The sequence below is a fragment of the Psittacula echo genome, assembly GCF_963264785.1.
Source record: "Psittacula echo genome assembly, chromosome: 5".
Taxonomy (NCBI): domain Eukaryota; kingdom Metazoa; phylum Chordata; class Aves; order Psittaciformes; family Psittacidae; genus Psittacula; species Psittacula echo.
In genome coordinates, this window is record NC_137739.1 from 17,927,143 (window position 1) to 17,943,614 (window position 16,472).

Here is a 16,472-nt window from a genome sequence, read left to right on the forward strand (position 1 = left end):
TGCAGCCCTAATTTAGAGTGAGCGATTGGAAAGAGACTCCATAATCCAGGATAGCCTAATTGAAAATAACCTTTTGTCACTAGCGTTAGAGGTGTGCCATGATGCGTGCTCCCCAAAGTAGGCAGCTCCACTAGTTGTTTTTGATTTTGCTAAAATCAGCTATTTCTTAAGGCACATGATAGTCACGTGATGGCACTTTTTCTCTCCCAGGGATCTCATGTCACTCGCTGGCCTGGCTTTTATATTCTCCAGTGGAAGATGCATGGCCCTCCCCCCTGTGCTGCCACCAGCCTCCCCCGGGTGGATGATGTTCTTGCCTCTCTGCAAGTTTCCAGTCACAAGTGCAAGCTTATATACTACTACGAGGTGCTTGCATCCAAGGACTTCAGGTAGGAGATGTACTGGGGGGGTTCTACTGTGTGACTTCCAATAGAGAAGCCAAAGGAGAGAACTGCGTGTGAGTTAAACGTTGATACGCACGCCCTGTGGAGGTCATTGGTTTCACTGATGATAAGTTAGATGGGGACAAACTTAGTGGCATTTTGCAGAAAGAATCTCCTTTAGTGCTGTAGGTAATGAGAGACCTCTTGGCTGTATGTTCACAGTAGAATCTGCTTCAGTTCTTGCTGACAGCTACCTGGAGAAGGGGGGAGAGTTTAGACTGAGGAGTCTTTATCTTAGGACAGTTATGAAGAGTTACTTTTGGGGTAACTTATCAAATACCAGCTGGGTTATTTCACACATAGTTCATTTGGCACTTGAGAAAGCTCAGTGGTGAATAGGTGAATGCAACAACCCAGGCAGGATTTGCCTGGCTTCTTCTAATGCTAGAAGTATTTCTTCAGTCACCCAGTAATTTAAATTCTTTGTAAGTACTTAACCTTTTGCTAGGAGATGGAGGAGGTAGAACAGATTTGCAGGTGGTGGCCTTGGAAATGTGACCTGGCTAGATCCTGTGGAGTTGGAGCAGCAGCAAATTCCTCACTTCAGTCATTAAAACCTGTTACTTGTCACTTGACTTGCATAAAGTATGATGGGAAGAGTAGGCAGTCACAGTTACAGTGAGCCCTGTTTCCTTGGCCAGAAAGAGCTGAAGCCTATGGCTGGACATGCTGAAGTTGAGTCTCTCATGCTTAGCAGGCTGGAATTCCTAGGTTAGTAGTGACAGCTGCATCACTCAGCATTTGGAGTGCTCCTGAGCATTCCTTTCTGCTCAGGGGCAGTGAATGCAGCTCCACAGCAGCTCCAGCTGCATCCTGCTCCCAGAATAACTGCAGGAGATGAGGTGTAGTATGTGTAACATGGAAAATGGATGTCTCTGGCAAATTAATTTGTCGTTATGACATGGAGATTCTTAGTTGAAAACGATGGGACAAAATATAAAATACCTTTGCAAGTGTTACAGAGTGCAAGTTGATCTGTCAAATGTGTGGAGTTCTTCATTAATAGCTGCCTTACTAACAAATCTGTGTTGTTCCATCCCAGGGGATCCATGTCAAGTCTGGAATCTTGCAACAGTGGCTTTTCTCAGCTGAGTGGAGCTACCACGTCGTCCAGCCAGTCCCAGAGCAGCTCCCATCTTTCTAGATAACAGAGCTGAGGCTGCAGCAGGAAGGAAGAGTCACCCAGGGCTTCCTGGCCCCCTAGAGCTGCTCTGTGCACCAAACCAAAGAGCCTCCAGAGGCTGAGCATGGAGGCAGGAGGCAGTCATTTGCCTCACCACAGGGAGCAGCCATTTGGGCACAGAGAGGCTTCTGGGAGCTGCTGTGAGCATCAAACCTTAGCATTCATGTGGCAGACTTAGAAATTTTTATATCAGATGCCTACTTCTCAGTAGTCTTCTTCACAAATGGGTTTTGGATGAATGTCAGTTTGCATGAATCTGTGTTACTCCACTTGAAAGGGCTCTTTCCAGTCAGTCCTTTTCCTATGTAGAGGAGACTGATGTTGCCTTATCTGTTTGCTCTGTAGGACTATTCATCTGTAGCAAAACAAATCTAGTTTCCTGGGTGCCCAGGGTGCCAGTTACATATCAGAGTGTGAAATGGGCACTTCAAGTGCAAGGACTTAAACTGGGAATTCCTTTATACAGAGAGGATGTTTCAAAAGTCAGTTCCAGGGTCAAACCTAAAACCTCTTCTGATCTGGCAGGATGCTACTAGGAAATGGGCTGGATTGTTTTTAACCCACAAGTTGTAATGGGTTTTGAGAAGGGAATCTGACTCCAGCAAGCAGCATCTTTCTGAAAGACTACTGTTCCTCTTTCCTCAGGTTTATAAGCAATAATGAGTAGATCCAACCTATCTCATCAAAGTGGATGGGAGGTGAATCATATTACCAAGGGCTAAGAAAAGCAATATTTTGTTTCCTGAAGGCACAGAATTTTATGGCAGTATTATAGACCTTGCTTTATTAAAACACAAGTTAACTTGAAGAGAAAACTTCAAGAAAAGGCATGTATGTATTTAAGCTCTTACTGAAAGGTATTTATTCAAATACTAGCTTATCTAAATTAATTTTTAACTTATTTGTAACTTCAAAAATTACTATTTATTAAATCCAGTCACCTTTTTTAATGGGATGAACTTTGTTGTAGAAAGGCATAACTGATGGTCTTCAATCCCAAGAACTCTTTCTACTGAGATTCTACTCTTTGGGATTGCTGGATGCTGTCTGTTAAGGGCTGTATCATACCCAGCACTTGGGTAAGGGCTGTGTGTTGCTGTCTCCTGCAAGGGGGGGGGGGGTGACATTCCAAGGCCTGGGGACTCTGAAGGGATGTTTCTTAGTATTGAGAAGTGAGGATGGAGTTAGGAGCTGGAAGAAAATGGTGCATCTTTGACACACCAAAAATACTACCTTTGTCCCTCATCTCCACTGATTATTCCAGAGAACAGATGTGCCACAAAGGCACCAGTGATCCAGTTATCAGGTTGGGTAGGGAAGTTGTGTTCTTGTCTAGGTGGCAACAAAATGAGAATAGATGTCACATACTCCATTGCCCTTGGGCAGTGTCTGCAGCTGGCAGGACTTGTGATGTGGACAGATGTTTGCTTTTGGATCCAGCTGTGCTGTGTGAAGACCTCATCCCCACCATGGAGGTTACCTCTGACAGATCTGCTGCCTGCAGAAGGATCAGGAAGACTGTTGGATCCTGCAGCAGTTGGAGCTATCCCAGCCAAGCAGCTCATGTCACATGTGGCCTAACCTGAAGAAGCTTCCAGTCCCCAGCTGGGGAGCAGCACAAACTGGGAGCATGGCTGGTGGTGGAAGTGCAATTCCTCCTTGGGCACAGCCGTCCGTGCATCACCCACAGCATCTTCCTCAGCAAGGACTTGGTGCTGCTTTCCCTCTCACCAAACTTTTAAGGCTGATGGAATCTGTGTGGCCAAGAACAGCACTAATCCTTTTTTAATGACTGCTTTGGAAGTACCAGGTGTTGCAGGAGAAGAAAGGAACCTCCCCCCATATCTGGAACAATGGGAGACAAAGACCTCATTGTGTTCATATGAGCTGTTTGGGTGTTTTCAGAGTTGGAGGTAAGGCAATTGCTCTCCCACCTTGCATCTTGCACTGTAAGAGTGGAACAGGTAACTAATGCAGGCCATGGGGAAATTCTGCTTTCAGAGTTCTCCAGGTATTCCCATGGACTTCATTGTTTCTCCCAGATGAATGAAACTTCTGGCTCTGGCATTACAGCATCATTGGAGTCTGACAGAGGCAAGAGCACTGCCTTTGCTCTGGAAAATCAAGAATACTGGAACTAAAAGCACACGTGTGTATCCCTCATGTCAAATCCTTTACCTGTAACTAATTCTGATGCTAGAAAGTTTCAAATGGACTTCCAAAGCACCAGGAGCAAACCCAGCCTCACCTTCCCTGTGCTGATGCAGGATTTCAGCTTCTTACGTAGCTGGTCATGTCCCATGGTGGTGACATTCCAGTTTCCCTTGGCTTGCTCTGGTTAAGAATATCTTCCATTGCACTGGATTATTATTTTACTGTCAAACATGGCCTGTGCTGTTCTCCCACCAGTAGCTGGTTTGGGTGTTTAACTCCTGTCAGTGGGGCACCTGGAGGGAGGCCAGGGCTCTGAAGGAGCCAGGAAGAGCCAAAGGGTTGGTTGCAGGGAGCACTCCCTCCTCCTGCCTCCAGAGAAATCACAGCCTCCTTTTTATCCCTGTTCCTCAGCAGTATCACTCTTTGGTCCAAGAGATTCCAGCTCATGTCTGTTTAGGAGGCAGCTTGTGGTGGCTTCTTTGTCAATTTTAAGCAAAATTGGCTACCACTTTCAGTAATCCAATAGAGATTGCTTTCTTCCTGAATGTTAACAGAAGAAAGCTGGCACCAGCCTGGATGTTGTGGCAGTGCTCTGCTTTTTAAATGTGATTTTGCCCATCGGCACATAAAAGAGAAGCAAAATTCTTTTAAATCACCTTCCCTCCCCACCCCCCCCCAAAAAAATGACATCAGAAAATAAACCATGCTTTTTCCTTCACAGCAACCTCTTGTGAGTTGAGATGGGGACAAGTTCAGTGTCCCAGCAGCAGCTCCTTGGTGAGATCAGTGAGCTCAGGCTGTGTTCAGGTAACTAAATGGAGCTCCAGCTTACTGAGGAGCTTCCCCCTCTTTCCAGTATTCCGTTGCAAAACGCAACATCTACCTCGAAGAGCTGTTGCCGTGGTTCATATGCAGTGTTGTGGGGCTGTAGGCACAGTGTTGTGCATCAGTTACAGTTAAGTAGGGCCATGGATGAAACCTTTATTATTGGCAATTCCTACAGCTTTTCCCCATCCTGGCATTTGCTGAATTCTGTTCCAACAGAACAAGGAAAGGCAGACATAGAGTGTGGCACCAGAGGGCAGGTACTGGAGAGGGCCACGAGGCTGGACTGAGTTCTTATAGAATCCCAGACAGGTTTGGGTTGGAAAGGACCTTAAAGTTCATCCAGTTCCAATCCCCTGCCACGGGCAGGGACACCTTCCACCAGACCAGGTTGCTCCAAGCCCCGTCCAACCTGGCCTTGAACACTGCCAGGGATGGGGCAGCCACAGCTTCTCTGGGCAACCTGTGCCAGCGCCTCAGCACCCTCACAGGGAAGAACTTCTGCCTAAGAGCTCATCTCAGTCTCCCCTCTGGCAGGTTAAAGCCATTCCCCCTTGTCCTGTCCCTACAGGCCCTTGTCCAAAGCCCCTCTCCAGGTTTCTTGTAGCCCCTTTAGGCACTGGAGCTGCTCCAAGGTCTCCCCTTAAGGAGCCTTCTCTGCTCCAGGCTGAACAAGCCCAGCTCTCTCAGCCTGGCTCCAGAGCAGAGCTGCTCCAGCCAGGGCAGCATCTCTGTTGCCACCTGGTGAATCCTTGTGACTGACCATTTTCTTATATTTTAACTTTGAAAAGGGCTTTTTAAACTGCTGTAGGCAGAAGTGACAGGCACTGAGGGCACCTCCTGGCGGTTTCTGGGACTCTTGCACTTGCTGGGGTGGGGGGAGGCAAGAGTGGTCCTGTCTGTCCCAAGGGGAGGAAAGCCTGTGTGATTGCAGCCGCTGTAGGTCTGCAGAGGCGTCAGTTGCAGTCACAGGCACTTCCTTGTTCCCATCATTCTTGAGGGCTGGGTGGGTTTAGGTGTATCCCTTCCCTTTCAGTAACAGGAAAGCAACTTGTACTAAGAATTTGTAATCCTAATTTAATTAAAAGATTTTGAAAGGCCATCATCATGTCATCTTAAATCTGTAATGCTTACTGCAGCTTGGGATTCCTGGTGGGAAGTGGTGAGCCCAGGTGGTAAGCCTGCTCAACTCAAGGAGTTTGGTCTCAAGAACTAAAACTGATGATTACTTGCAACCTGTGCAACCTGTTTGTGATGATTCTTATACCTAATTATTTCCCTCTTGGAAGGGGAAACTGGAATCATGTGCACTGGCTTTTACTGACCTCAACATTTAATGTTATTAATTACATTTAGAAGCTAAATGGGCATTAGTTATTTTAGCAGCACTTTCTTTCCTTGCAGCTGTCTTATCTATTGCAATCCTGTTTTTTGTCAGCAAAAACCCTCCAAGTGTTTTTTAAGAGCCCACCAGTGCAACGCAGGGAGCTTTGTACTGTGATCCTAGCCAGCACATGGATGTGGTTACAGTGTCTGGAGGCTTGGGGAGGATCTGAACATTCCTGTATATTGGAAATAAAAGACCTCTCTAAAGCACATGGTGAAGTGTTTGATGCAACTGTTCAAGCTGCGGGAAACTCAGATTCAAGCACCAGTGCTGCTCCTTCCCCCCAGCCCTGGGGTGAGGCTGGGTTCAGCCATTCCTGCTTTTTAACTCAACTGTGCTTGAATTTATTCCTGTACAAGCAGCATTTTTTGTCTATTTTCCACACCACAGTGAGGTCCAAGCCCTCATCTTGCACTGTAACTCTCAGTCAAAGTAAAAAGGGCCCCAGGGTGTTCGAGTGGCCAACCACAATGACCTTGGAAAGACTGTGTCCTCCTGCAGCTGAATAGTAAGAACCTGAGCTCCAGGCAGTTACTGTTAATAGACTTTATTCAGGGTTCAAATTGCCTCTGTAAGTAATAGAAAAATAGAATCTTCCATTTACATGTTGATTTGATGCCAGCAGTGGCAGAAAAATTACATAGCCTTTTCCTGGAGAAATGAAAAGCTGCATAAAAATGTTAGTATCAGGCTCAGATGGGCTCTAACCCCCTTGCAGCACCAGAGATGCACATCTGGACTGGCTGTCCCTCACATGGAAGCAAATTCAAAGCCTAAATGGGTTGTGCAAGGATGTATTCGAGTAAAATACCTATTCCAGCTGAGGTGCTCAGGCTCTGGAGGCCTGAAGCACTTGTTGGCTGTGGGCTTGTCCTTCTGCTGAGGGAAGGGCAGTTCCAGCAGCAGTGAGCAACAGCCACTGCCTGTGCCGGGCTGCTGCTCATCACATACCTCCTGGACTACTCCTAGGAGGAAGGATTAGGTAAGACAACACCGCAGCCCTGTGGTCAGTACAGGCCAGATGAAGAACATGCTGCCAGCAGCCACCATGCTGTGCTGGCCTTGGAGGCTCCCATGGGACTGGAGAATGCTGGTTTATTGTGAGCTGATCTAACAGCCTCCACCAGCTGCATCAGTGTTCTGATGAAGTCTGAGCTTAGCAGGGAAGGCCAGACATCTACAGACTGCACCATCCTTAGGCCAGCTTCCTTAAGCCTAGCTTTATGCAAAAGGCAATTTATCTTGCACCCTAAAAGCACTTCCTGCGGCTCCAGTGGAAAGGGACCTATCTGAGGTGCCGATGGCTCACATTCCTCACCTGTTTCCCTCAAGAAGGGAAGGGAACCAGTCCCTTTCCTGCTGTAGCTGTGAAGTTCCCTTACCCACCTGTGTGTGTGGGCACTGGCCCCAGGGCTCATGCCCTGCATCCTCTCATGGCAACTAATCACTCCAGCTGCCCCTGGCTGGAGCAGCAGGGGATGGCTGATAATTTGGCCATGTTCTTCCCAGGGCTGAGCCAGCAGCGAAGGGAGTTTCTTGGACTGAGGGATCTGCTGCTGCTCTGGCGTTAGTCAGGAGTTTTGGATGTGAGGTCAGAACAGCCTCTGACAGTCAGTACAAGGTGCAGGTAAGATCCCTTGCCTCTTCTTGGCCAGGACTCTAGAGGAGGGCTTGATTCTGGTCCTGAGCATCTTCTGTCTCCCAGGCGGCCAAGGAGGAGGTAGGACTGGCTTCCCCATTCATCTTCCTCAGTGGGTGATAGAGGTAGTCACCACCCTCGTGGTGCCTCTCTGACCTGGCCTTGAGGAAAAGGCCAACATTGCCCATTGCACTGATCACGAGCAGCAGAGCCAAGACAGAGGTTGTGGTGATCCAGGTTTTTCTATGAGGCAAGAAAAATGCAGGTGAGCAACACCCCTTGGCCTGCCTTCACACAGCCCAGTGCACAAATGGTTCCTCAAGGTTTGCACTCCCTTCTCTGCTCTTGGGCAGGTGAGACCATGATCTGTGAAGGCCTCTAACAGGCAAATTGTAGAATCCCAGACTCGTTCAGGTTGAAGGGACCTTAAAGCTCATCCAGTTCCAACCCCCTGCCACAGGCAGGGACCCCTTCCACTAGAGCAGGTTGCTCCAAGCCCCTGTGTCCAACCTGGCCTTGAACACTGCCAGGGATGGGGCAGCCACAGCTTCTCTGGGCAACCTGTGCCAGTGCCTCAGCACCCTCACAGGGAAGGAGCTTCTGCCTAAGAGCTCATCTCAGTCTCCCCTCTGGCAGGTTAAAGCCATTCCCCCCACAGCTGGGTTTAGCTTTCCCTCAGTCAACAAGAGCCCAGCTCGGCCTGCAGAGCCACAGCAGCCTCACCCACATGCCAGGAGCTGTGTGCTGGTGTGGGGCCTGCCCTTGACTCTGTTGCAGTGCGGTGGTGGGAGAGGAATGGGAGCTCCTGCCTGACTGGAGGCACAAGCTCTCACTGATGGGGGCCTCAGCTCAGCACCTGGCTGATAATGAAGACTTTAGCACCTTCCCTTTCCCATCAGGAGAGCTGTGGGTACTACAGAATCCCAGCTCTAGTGGAACCTGAACACGGGTGGTTTGCACAGAAAAGGGGCAGGTCTTGGAGGTGCCCTGGCACCCAGGAGGTGGTGTGGACACCTCCACCTCACAGTGAGCAGCTCCTGGCATGGACTGTGTATATGTGTACATGTATGCTATGAGTATTACACACTTACTCTGACAGAGAGAATTTTTCTTTGCTCCTTCCTTTACTCTGGGAAGCCAAACACTGACCTGCTGAAAACAAAGAACAGAGGGAAGAAAGGCAGTGTTGGGGGAGGCTGTAAAACTCCTCCAAGAACAAGCAAGCTTAAGTCAGGGGACAGCTACACAGAGCTGATAACTGAGCAAACACAACATTGGACACTTAACTGCTCTTCTAACTTTGGTTTTAAAGCCACAAGCCCTGACCAGAGGTACCTTTGTTTAACTGGCTGGAGGTGATGTTGCAGCTGCCCGTCTCCCGGTCACAGGGACATGAGTACTCACAAGGACATCGTTCCTGACAGTTTGGCCCGTACCAGCCCACGGGACACTCTGGGGAATTGAGTACAAAGAAGCTGGTCATTGTCAAACCTTCACCTGCCTCCAATCCCCCATCTATCACTGCAGCTGCCCCAGCATAGCCCTGACTGCCTCCCTGAGCTCGCTGCTCAGCTTCAGGGCATGTCTCACCAAGGTGTTTGCATCACTTCTGCCTCTGCAGCAGCCTCTGGGCTTGTGGAAGCACAACAAGGTGGTTTTCTCCCTTTCCATATCTGCCCTCCAGCCCTGCTGCATGGCTCAAAGGCACAGCAGAGGCATCAGTGGCTGGTTCCTATAGGGAATCAAGGGCTCGTGCCTGAGCACTAGCATGTGGAGGCCTCTGTGGCTGAGTCCCAGGTTTCCTGCAGGCTGCTACGGCTGTTCCACCTGCACCAGCCCCCGAGTTCACTGCTGCTGCAGTTTGTGTCCAGGAGGAGTTTAGGTAAAAGGGATGGGGCTGGCTGAGTGTTCAGAGGCTGGGAACAAAGCGTCACTAAAGGTGCTGCGCACACAAGAACTTTATGTCCACACTGTAATGAAGTGGTGCTGTAACCGGAGCAGGCTGCTCAGTCAGATACACGGGGGGCTCGAGCACTGCAGCAAAGCTGGAGTGGTTACGCCATGGACAACATCACCAGCTCTGGTAGCACTAAGAGGTGTAAAGCTGGAGGTGGAAGGTTATAAGCCAGAACAGCTCTTTGGAGCATTTCACAGTCATGGACTGGGGTCACTTGAAGCCCAGCTACAGGCAGGGCGCAGTGCAACACCCTCAAGGGAAGGATGCCAAGTATCCATGTTCTACCCTCACGAGCTTTGGGGAAGCAATGCTGTTCTCTGGGGCAGAGAGGAAGGAATCCACACTTCTCTAACAATGAAGAAAATTCCTCCCTCTCTGCTCCCTCCTTTGCCTTCTAGCCAGCCTGGATAGCACAGGGAAGCCCCTAAGAGCTCAGAGCTGGCAGCTCACGCTCCAGCTGTGAAGCCCTGCACCTGCCTGTCAGAGCTCACCTTTGCTTTGCCTACACGAGGTGGCCCAAAGGCAACACAAAGCCCTCTCCCAGCCCTCACCTTGCTCGCAGCTGGTGCCATGGTAGCCAGCTGGGCAGGAGCAGGCTCCATGCACAGGGTCGCATGAGCCACCGTTCTGGCACTGGCATACCTGAGCACAAGTAGCCCCATAGAATCCAGGAGCGCAGGCTGCAAGAGACAAGCAGAGGGGTCATCAGGGCCCTCACTCAAAGCCAAGCAATCCCACCCATGCTTACACCCACCACCAGTCACACACAGCTGATGGCTGCTCAGAGAGCAGAAGCTGAGTCTGTGCTACCTTGAACAAGAAGCCAGGGCTCCAACAGCTTCACCCCAAGCCACCCTTCAGATGCTCAGACTGTAGCTGAAATCATGCTGCCAAAAAAGAACAGCACACTGTGTAGCCTTTCCCTTCCTGCTCCCTCTTGGGGAACCCCCAGCCTGCCACTGCAGGCAGCCAGCTCTTGGGAAGTAGTGCACACGTGCTGGCTAAGAAGCAGTGGAGTGGAAGTCAGTGTTACCTTCGCTGCAGTTGCTGCCAATCCAGCCAGCGTCACACAGGCATCCAGCTGTGCAAATACAAACAGGCATTAGCAACATGAGAGAAAGGCTTGGAAATAGCAAGAAATCAAAATTAGGAGACTCTGCTTCTGGGGTTCCCTCTTAACTCTCCCTGCCACGGAACCCAGGGAAGAGGACTCCTCAACTCCCAGATTAAGCTCAAATACGCACCCACTGCAGATGCCAAATGCAGCAGAACCTCCCGCTGCTTGGGTCTGAGACATTAACTCAGGGTCAGCAACACTGAGCTCTGCCCAGTCACTTCCACTGCACTGAGTGTGGAACTAGGGAGGCAACACAGAAATGGGAGAACAAGACTGAGCAGCCACAAAGAGCAGGAGCTGGGGTGAACATCACAGCAGTCCCTAGAGTCAAAGCAAGTTCATGCCAATGTAGCAACTGCACACTCGTAAAAATCATGAAGCAGGAGAGTCAAGTAAAGAAGGAATAAGGAGAGAGGGGGGCAGAGCTCAGTGTTAATACACTGCCCTCCACATCAGCAGGTTTGCAAACAAACCAGGAGCAAAACCCAGGGGGCAGAAAGGGAAACAGACACTGAGTTTGAAGCCAAGTCCTATTACAGGTCCAGTTTTCAGACCTGAGTCCCAGCTCTCCTGCAGCCTCCAAAGGCAACATGTTCCAACTCGCTGTACTGCTGCTTGGGATGCTGGAGGGAAAGGGCAGAGCAGCTCAAAACACAGCAGGTCAGACAAGGGCTAAGGCACCCAGCACTAGCTGGCTTCCAGCACATGGGCTGGCCACACATCTGCACCTCCAGCCCCAAAAAGGCTATGCCCCACAGCCCCACCTCTACAAAGAGGCAAAGGAAATGGCTGTGTCTGGTGCCAGTTCCACACTGGCAACGCTTCCACACACCAGAGTGTGTGAACTTTTGAGCAACGTTTCCGCACACCAGAGCAGGAAAGGGCTGTGTGAAGCAGCCAGGGCTGTGCATGGTCATGTGCTGAGGCTGCCCATGGTGCCACACAGGCAGCTGAGTGATATCCCTCAGGTCTGTGCTTCCCCTGGAGCTACCCACAGGCACCCACTGGCATCTATCTCAGTGTCAGAAGCACCACAGGGACTCACAGTCGGAGCAGACGCCATGCAGGCTGCAGTTGGAAGGGCCACAGTCCAAGATGTCACAGGCTGGACCTCTCCAGAAGGCCCCAGTGCAGCGGCACTGCCCCTGCACACAGGTCCCATGGCCACTGCAGTCCGTGGGCTCACAGCTGGGCTCGTGGATGCACACAATGGTCGAGATGTTCCGAGGGCAGCGCCACATGCTGTCAAAGGAGCTGGGGAGAGACGGGTCCCCTGAGGCATGCAGGCACCGTGCTGCTCCCAGCCCTGCACAAAACCAGCTGATCTAATCCATGTTTTCATCCCAATTCACAGTGGCAAACATTGATAATGGGAAGATACAAATGTGAAACTGGGCTTGAGTCAATGTCTTAACTAAGTGTTGACTCCTATGGGATAGGAATCATGTCAAATACAGCATTACAGACAGCAATATGCAAAGTCTCCCCTTAAGCAGTCACAGCTTCGCCAACTTTGGCCTTTCCTTGAATATTTTCTGCTTTGCTATAGGTGATGTCATTGCAGTTATAGCGACACTTTGGCTTTCTTCTGTAAGGATGGTGAGGCGCTGGCACAGGTTGCCCAGAGAAGCTGTGGCTGCCCCATCCCTGGCAGCGTTCAAAGCCAGGTTGGATGGGGCTTGGAGCAACCTGGTCTAGTGGAAGGTGTCCCTGCCTGTGGCAGGGGGTTGGAACTGGATGAGCTTTAAGGTCCCTTCCAACCCAAACCAGTCTGGGATTCTGTGATTCCATTCTATGAACTGTCAGACTGCAAACTGAATTTTAAATTCCTTTGTGTTTACAGTCAGAAATGACTAAAAAGCTAAATCAAAAGTAAAATACTCTTTAGGTTCCCTCACACGGGGCAGGGCAGAGTCTCCAAGTCAGTGTTTCTCTTCCACAGTAATAAGCTATTGACAGATCTCCATGAATTCCTGTGCACACGCAGCTCTGAGTCTCTCAGTCTAAGAGCTGTTCCTTATGTGATTCCCACATTGGGCCACTCAGTCATGGCAGCAGCTTTGCTGCATGTCTGAAAACAGCTAAACTGTAATCCTGAGTGACTAAGTGGAAAAAGATATGTAGTCACTAAATGACTTTAGAGTCTCTCTGTCCCTCAAACCCTGTCCCTTGCACGATGCTGCAAAGCAGGGGCAAGGGCCAAGCTCTGCACCCTGACAGGAGCTGTGGGGTTCCTGTGCCACCAGCACCTACCAGTGCTCAGAGGGGTAGCTTGCCAGGGTCCCATTCAAGACCAGAGTGGCAGAGCCTCCCCCATCCAGGTTGATAGCATTGATGAGTCCCTGCTGCTTCAGAAATTCAGCCATTTCCCAGAGGTTGACCCTGCAAAAGCAAACACTTGTTCATTGCTCTGTTTGACTGCAATGAAACTGCTCTACAGGGAGCTTGGTCCTTCTCCTCAGTGGAAGGAGGAAGCTCCCTCTCATCCCACATAAGATGACTTGCTGCCTGGAGGCTGCACTGGCCTCTTCTGGCTCTGTGGAGTCTCCTACATTGGAGATATTCAAGGCCCGGCTGGACAAGTTCCTGTGTGATGTACTCTAGGTTACCCTGCTCTTGCAGGGGGGTTGGACTAGATGATCTTTTGAGGTCCCTTCCAACCCTTGGGATTCTGTGATTCTGTGTGATTCTGCCCGAAAGACACCAAACAGCAGTGCCTTCAACTTGAGCTCGACAAGTCCCCACCTTAAAACATATCACTGGCAGCTGCAGCGTCCCTCGTGTTCAGTGACGGGATATAAAGACTCACCTTGCACCTGCCCCAAGACCCTTCCCCAGGCCTGGCCTTACCCTCTGGATTCTGTCTGTCCATCCACATGAACCAGCACCAGCTGCCCCTGACTGTCGTGTCCAACTGCAGTCCTGGCTGATAACACATTGATGAACTTGTCAAAGGTTCCTATGAGGAGAGGGAATAATTCACACACCACCTGGGTGACAGAACTGGCTGTTGAGACAGATCTGGCTGTGAAACAGCTCCCAGCAAGGAGCTTGTCTGAACTGAAACATGAGAACAGAGCTGAGGCTCCTCTTGATCATCCAAGCCCATCAGAAGCACAACCCATGCCCAGGCTGAAGCCAGGCGCTGCAGGATTTACCTGTGGTTTGAGTGTCACTGCACTCAGCCAGTTGGCTCTGACTGATGTACACTTCTCCACCTCTCAGGAGCCAAACTACACCGCTCACGAGCTGCACAAAAGGGTTTGCTTGATCCAAGACATCTTCCTCAGACAGGTAACTAGGAAAGAGAGAGCAGGATGAGGAATGGATCAAGTGCACCCTCAGTGAGTGTGCAGATAGCACCAAGTTGGGTAGAAGTGCTGGACTGCTTGAGGGTAGGAAGCTCTACAGAGGGATTTGCCCAGGCTAGGTCCATAGGCTGAGGCCAACTGTATGAGGCTCAATAAGGCTCAGTTCCAGGTTCTGCACTTAGGCCACAACAATCCCATGCAATGTTCTAGGCCTAGAGAACAGTGGCTGGAAAGCTGCTTGACAGAAAATGACCTGGGGATGCCGGTCAGCAGCAGCTGAACACGACCCAGCTTGTGCCCAGGCAGCCGAGAAGGCCAATGGCATCCTGGCCTGTATCAGCATCAGTGTAGCAGCAGGATCAGGGCAGTGATCATCCCCCTATTCTGGGCACTGGTGAGGCTGCACCTCGAATCCTGTGTTCAGTTCTGGGCCCCCCACTGCACGAGAGATATTGAGGTGCTGGAATGGGTCCAGAGAAGGGCCTGGAGCACAAGTGTGATGAGGAACGGCTGAGGGAACTAAAGGGTTTAGTCTGGAGAAGAGAAGGCTTAGGGGGGACCTTATTGCTCTCTATAGTCGCCTGAAAGGAGGTTGTAGTGAGGTGTGTGTGGGTCAGTCTCTTCTCCTGAGTAACAAGGATGAGAGGAAACAGCCTCAAGTTGTGCCAGGGGAGGTTTAAACTGGATATTTGTGAGAATCTTTGCCGAAAGGCTTGTCAAGCTCATGCAGGAGCTGAGGGGTGTGGGTGAGGATCAGAGCTCTGGCAGAGCAGTGTGGGTGCTAGCACGGTGAGTGTCTGCCATAGGCTGTCTGCTCAGGAAACAGGGTGAGACCTTGCTCAGAACACTGGAAAGAGCCTCATGTTCATGGGCCTGGAACTTCTGGGGGACTAACCATCCCGTCACCTGCTGAAAGGGCAACACAGCAGAGCACAGGCAATCCAGGAGATGCCTGGATTTCTGCTTAACAGTGACCAACTTAACATGAGATAGTTTTTTACTGTCAAGGTTGCTCAATCACAGGAACACGTCTGCCCAGCCAGGTTGTGGAGTCTCTGACCTTGGAAATGTTCAAAACATGATGAGACATGACCCTGAGCAACCTGCTCCAGCTAACCCTGTGCTGAGGAGGGTGTTGGATGAGGCATCTCCAGAGTCCCCAACAATCCCAAGGTTTCTGTACTGCAGTCAGGTAGTCCATTCTGCCTCTCCTCTGTGGGGAGGAGAGAGACCTCTCCCCCTTTTACCATAATATCTGCTGCAGGTTGGGAGAGGAGACACAGGAACCTAAACAGATAGAGATCATCAGAGTAACTGAACCAGCTTCTCTTCATCCTGGGAAAAAAGGGCAATGGCCAGAGAGAGCTTCATGGGGTGCAGGTAGGACAGCCCTCATTTCAGCACTGAACACATTCTTCTCCTCTAACTGGGAGAAGCCAAAGAGGCAGTGCCAGGGCTGCCTGCCTCAGTGGTGCCTACCAGCTCTCAGGGAGGACAGAGCACTCTATAGACAACCCCAGGTTCTTACCCAAACACCATGGTGCCATCCTTCCGGATGCCAAACTGGGCGTTCTGCAGGCCTCCTGAGTTCCTCACCAGCTTCCCATCACTCACAACGTTCCCAAAGCACTCTCCAGTTCCCATGTCAAAGTACCCGCCATTCTGGGCCACCAGACACCTCCCAAGCCTTGCGGTCTCTTCCACAGTTGCCCTGCGGTGAGCGTGGCAGCCCCCTGTGCCACCCGGCTCCAACACAGAGAAGGTCCTCAGGGGGTTCCTCACAAAAGTGAAGTGGCCATACACTGCCCTGCGGCTCTCACCCTCCGGGGGGATGTACGACACAAACGTTCTGGTGGTGGCCACGGGGCCACCTGTGCTGTTGTCACTGGGCCAAGCTTCATGTGTTACGTTGCCGTACTTGAGGGGCTGACAGTCTCTGACGTGCCTGTGGCTGTGCTGAGGGCCATGCGGGGAGGGGAAGTAGGGCTGCAGCACAGGATCCACCGGGGAAATCCTGCAAGGAGAAGATCCAGTTGTCCCAAGGCTGCCCTTGTCAAGTGCGTTGGTGACCCTGCATGGTGGGGAAGGCCTCGCCACCATCCCTGTCCCCAGGAGATGCCGGTATCTCTGTCATCCACCCCAGCATGAGGGGGGCTGTCCCGCTTCGCACCCCTACAGCCAAGCCCACTTCGGGGCACCGGCTCGGCGGTGCCGGGCCAGAGCCCCAGGAAAGGAGCAGCAGAGCGGGAAGGGACCCTTCTCACCGGGACTGCAGAGCTGGCACCGCCCCGGGCACCCGCGCGGACACTCACCCGGCGCCGCGCACCGCCTGCAGCCAGCCGAGCGCCGCCAGCGCCGCGGCCGCCACTGCCCGCCCCACCGAGACCGAGATCGAAACCGGTACCGGCCTCCGCGGCCACCCACGGCCCCCCACCGCATTGGAGGCCGCCATCTTG

General features: G+C 51.3%; 2 protein-coding genes across 4 annotated transcripts in view; one reads left to right on the forward strand and one right to left on the reverse strand.

Annotated features, from left to right (window-relative positions):
• SEC14L5 (SEC14 like lipid binding 5) overlaps positions 1-2,724 on the forward strand; it is a 37,868-nt gene extending 35,144 nt beyond the window's left edge. For both annotated transcript variants that reach the window (XM_080617392.1, XM_080617391.1), the window contains exons 15-16: positions 211-389; positions 1,486-2,724. In XM_080617392.1, coding sequence (XP_080473518.1) covers positions 211-389; positions 1,486-1,591 — 285 coding nt within the window. In that variant the 3' untranslated portion in view covers positions 1,592-2,724. The remainder of the gene's footprint in view (positions 1-210; positions 390-1,485) is intronic.
• Positions 2,725-6,554: 3,830 nt separating this feature from the next.
• NAGPA (N-acetylglucosamine-1-phosphodiester alpha-N-acetylglucosaminidase) lies at positions 6,555-16,181 on the reverse strand. Of its 2 annotated transcripts, none has more exons than XM_080617910.1 (10): positions 15,545-16,181; positions 13,864-14,003; positions 13,556-13,664; positions 12,959-13,087; positions 11,751-11,959; positions 10,622-10,669; positions 10,140-10,268; positions 8,967-9,083; positions 8,723-8,780; positions 6,555-7,874 (listed from the first exon to the last, which is right to left on the reverse strand). In XM_080617910.1, exons 1-10 carry the CDS (start codon positions 16,114-16,116, stop codon positions 7,652-7,654), a joined length of 1,734 nt encoding a protein of 577 aa, XP_080474036.1. In that variant the 5' UTR covers positions 16,117-16,181; the 3' UTR covers positions 6,555-7,651. The 2 variants fall into 2 exon arrangements, with proteins under 2 accessions (XP_080474036.1, XP_080474035.1); XM_080617909.1 differs by having other exon boundaries at positions 8,723-8,783.
• Between the last annotated feature and the right edge of the window lie 291 nt (positions 16,182-16,472).

What these genes read in the sequence shown, in the direction of transcription:
- NAGPA (XM_080617909.1), bottom strand. Translation starts at nt 16,116, where the DNA reads ATGGTGGCGAGGCCTTCCCCACCATGCAGGGTCACCAACGCACTTGAC. An exon ending in CAGTGACACTCAAACCACAG is followed by an intron (nt 13,665 to 13,863) that starts GTAAATCCTGCA and finishes CTCTCCTCATAG; the next exon opens with GAACCTTTGACAAGTTCATC. An exon ending in AGCTACCCCTCTGAGCACTG is followed by an intron (nt 11,960 to 12,958) that starts GTAGGTGCTGGT and finishes GTCTCTCCCCAG; the next exon opens with CTCCTTTGACAGCATGTGGC.